A 1,608-nucleotide genomic window follows, 5' to 3' on the forward strand; every position below is an offset into this window, starting at 1 on the left:
ACTAAAAAGGCGAGCTAACTGACAGACAAAGAATATATTCTCCCTTTACATTCTGAAGAACAACAAACAAGTATATTTCTACCAGGACGGTATTCACGGAAGGTCTTATGGTGAATTTAGCTTTCTCTTTTGGCAGAAATATTGTTTGCAGCACTAACCATATATTGTTCTTTGTTTCTTCAGCTGGAAACGAAGATGGAACAGTGACTATGGTTGACCTGCGAGTGAACGGCGCATGTCCAGACGACGTGAACGACATATGTTGCGAGAACTTTGACCCAAACAAATCCCCGCCGACGCCAGAGAAGCAAGTGACCATGTGCGGTCAGAGGAACGAGCTCGGCGTTGGGGCTAACTTTCAGGGATTCAATGTGAGTTGTTTTATTCCGAGTTTTTCCGAGATGCTTGTTAAGCGAAATCCAATAGGTCTTCATCTTTTCTATATATTTCTATTGCTGTTGTTGCTCAGTTTCAAGTTTATTATGATAAGTGTTCTGTTTGGATATATCAGATGATTGCAGATCACTGGCTGTAAACCTGTGTTGTGGGAAGAAATCAGTATTATTTCAGAACTCACTGAACTGAATGGTATGTTTTCCCTTCACAAGGACAGCCAGGCGCAGTTCGGAGAGTTCCCTTGGATGGCAGCGGTTCTAACTCGAGGCGTGAGTGGCACTGGAGGGATCCCCGTGTATGTGTGTGGGGCTTCCCTCATCCACCCGCAGGTCGTCCTCACAGCAGCTCATAATGTGCAGGAGTACGTGTGTGTGTCTCTCTCTCTTTGAAGGGGTTTAGGTTTGTGGCATAACACTAGAATGCACTTTTAATGAGTTTGTAAGACTTGTATATTAAACTTTTGCTAACAACTAAGGCAAGTGGCTGGTACTTCCGTATAATTTTTAAAAATCTTTCCATGTATTACTATATATGTAAAAAAGGTATTTTATTCTTATATTTCGCGTGGTTAAATGTTCACTTCGATATATGTGTATACTAAGAAAGAACATGTGCACGTAAATTATTTAAGCCATGAATGTTTTATGTTTTCTGATATTCCTGGTCAAACATAACGCTACTTCGCGTGTGCCTTTAACGGATACTGAGTGACAACATTTGTTATATTCTTGTAAAGGATTTTTTCATGTAACAGAAAATTAGATGTGGTGTAGCATAACGTGTTGTAAAATACGACATTCGTGATTCTCGAGTAACACGGTCTCTGCGCGTTAAACAACCGAGAAATCATTCCAATTACGACCAGAAAATGACCCACTGAGCAAATCACACTGGACTGACTTGCTAATATTTCTCTCCCCTCCCCGTCCAACGCTACAGCAAACAGACAAACGACATCGTTGTCCGACTCGGCGAGTGGGACTTCAAGAACCCATCGGAACCGATACTCCACCAGGAAATCGGCGTGAGCCAAATCCTCCTCCACCCCAACTACGACTCGCGGAACATCAACTACGACGTGGCCCTGCTGATCCTGGAACGCGCAGCGGAAATGGGGGCCACCGTGCAGACCGTCTGCCTCCCGCCCCCGCGCCAGACGTTCGACGGCATGATCTGCGTCAGCTCGGGATGGGGGAAGAACGCTTTTGAGGG

General features: G+C 44.4%; 1 protein-coding gene across 1 annotated transcript in view; it reads left to right on the forward strand.

The window, feature by feature from the left end:
* The window catches only part of LOC119589040 (phenoloxidase-activating factor 2-like), a 7,658-nt gene that overhangs the window by 4,936 nt on the left and 1,114 nt on the right, over positions 1–1,608 (forward strand). The window contains exons 3-5 of the mRNA XM_037937616.1: positions 184–371; positions 609–757; positions 1,336–1,604. Coding sequence (XP_037793544.1) covers positions 184–371; positions 609–757; positions 1,336–1,604 — 606 coding nt within the window. The remainder of the gene's footprint in view (positions 1–183; positions 372–608; positions 758–1,335; positions 1,605–1,608) is intronic.

This window comes from Penaeus monodon, chromosome 25, assembly GCF_015228065.2.
Source record: "Penaeus monodon isolate SGIC_2016 chromosome 25, NSTDA_Pmon_1, whole genome shotgun sequence".
NCBI classification, from domain to species: Eukaryota; Metazoa; Arthropoda; class Malacostraca; order Decapoda; family Penaeidae; genus Penaeus; species Penaeus monodon.